The following is a 745-nucleotide window of genomic DNA, read 5'->3' on the forward strand; positions in this document are numbered from 1 at the left end:
AGGATGGTGGGGTGGCAGGCGGGAAATGGGAGGAGAGAGGCCAAGGCCGTGCATATATCGGGCGCATCCAAATACAGCAGCTACTGAAGGCAAGACAGCTATGCTTATACACTTTGATGCATATAAGCTCTCCAAGAACGTTGTAATTAACTGCTGTCAAAGCAGGCTGTGAGATGGCAGACTGCGAGGCAGATTTGGGTGGCCTACCACCCTCAGCTTTGGCGCGTAGAAGCAAGGCTTTCAGCCTCGGCAGCAGCCGAAGGGCGGCATCGATGTGGCTAGCTCTGATCTCACAGCTGTGGGAGCAAGGAAGAATCCATCTGCAGCTGTAGAGATGTGATCTTCTTGGCGAGAATGTTATAGGAGACTCCTCAGCCAGTTCATGCTGTTGCTGCAGCGCTGTGAGACCAGGCGACCCCATGTGCCAGGGTTTTTGGTGAGGGTCTCCATCAGGGGTGTAGAGGAGTGATGGGGCTTTTCAGGATGTTCTATGTTTCTGCCTTGACTGAATCAATAAATGACTACATGGGTGCCTCTTGATCTTGTGACAGCAAGTGTGGTAGATCTGATCTGTTGTGCTGGTTTTGGCTGGGATAGAGTTAATTTTCTTCATAGTAGCTAGTATGGGCTGTGTTTTGGATTTGTGACCAAAACAGCATTGATAATACAGGGATGTTTTCATCACTGCTGAGCAGTGCTTACACAGCGTCAAGGCCTTTTCTGCTTCTCACCCCACCCCACCAGC

General features: G+C 50.6%; 1 protein-coding gene across 3 annotated transcripts in view; it reads right to left on the reverse strand.

Moving 5' to 3' along the window:
* Positions 1-745, reverse strand: part of GRM1 (glutamate receptor, metabotropic 1) — a 202331-nt gene that overhangs the window by 175479 nt on the left and 26107 nt on the right. For all 3 annotated transcript variants that reach the window (XM_009325395.1, XM_009325404.1, XM_009325412.1), the window contains exon 3: positions 211-216. In XM_009325395.1, the coding sequence (XP_009323670.1) occupies positions 211-216 (6 nt within the window). The remainder of the gene's footprint in view (positions 1-210; positions 217-745) is intronic.

Source organism: Pygoscelis adeliae, unplaced genomic scaffold (assembly GCF_000699105.1).
Source record: "Pygoscelis adeliae isolate BGI_AS28 unplaced genomic scaffold, ASM69910v1 Scaffold300, whole genome shotgun sequence".
NCBI classification, from domain to species: domain Eukaryota; kingdom Metazoa; phylum Chordata; class Aves; order Sphenisciformes; family Spheniscidae; genus Pygoscelis; species Pygoscelis adeliae.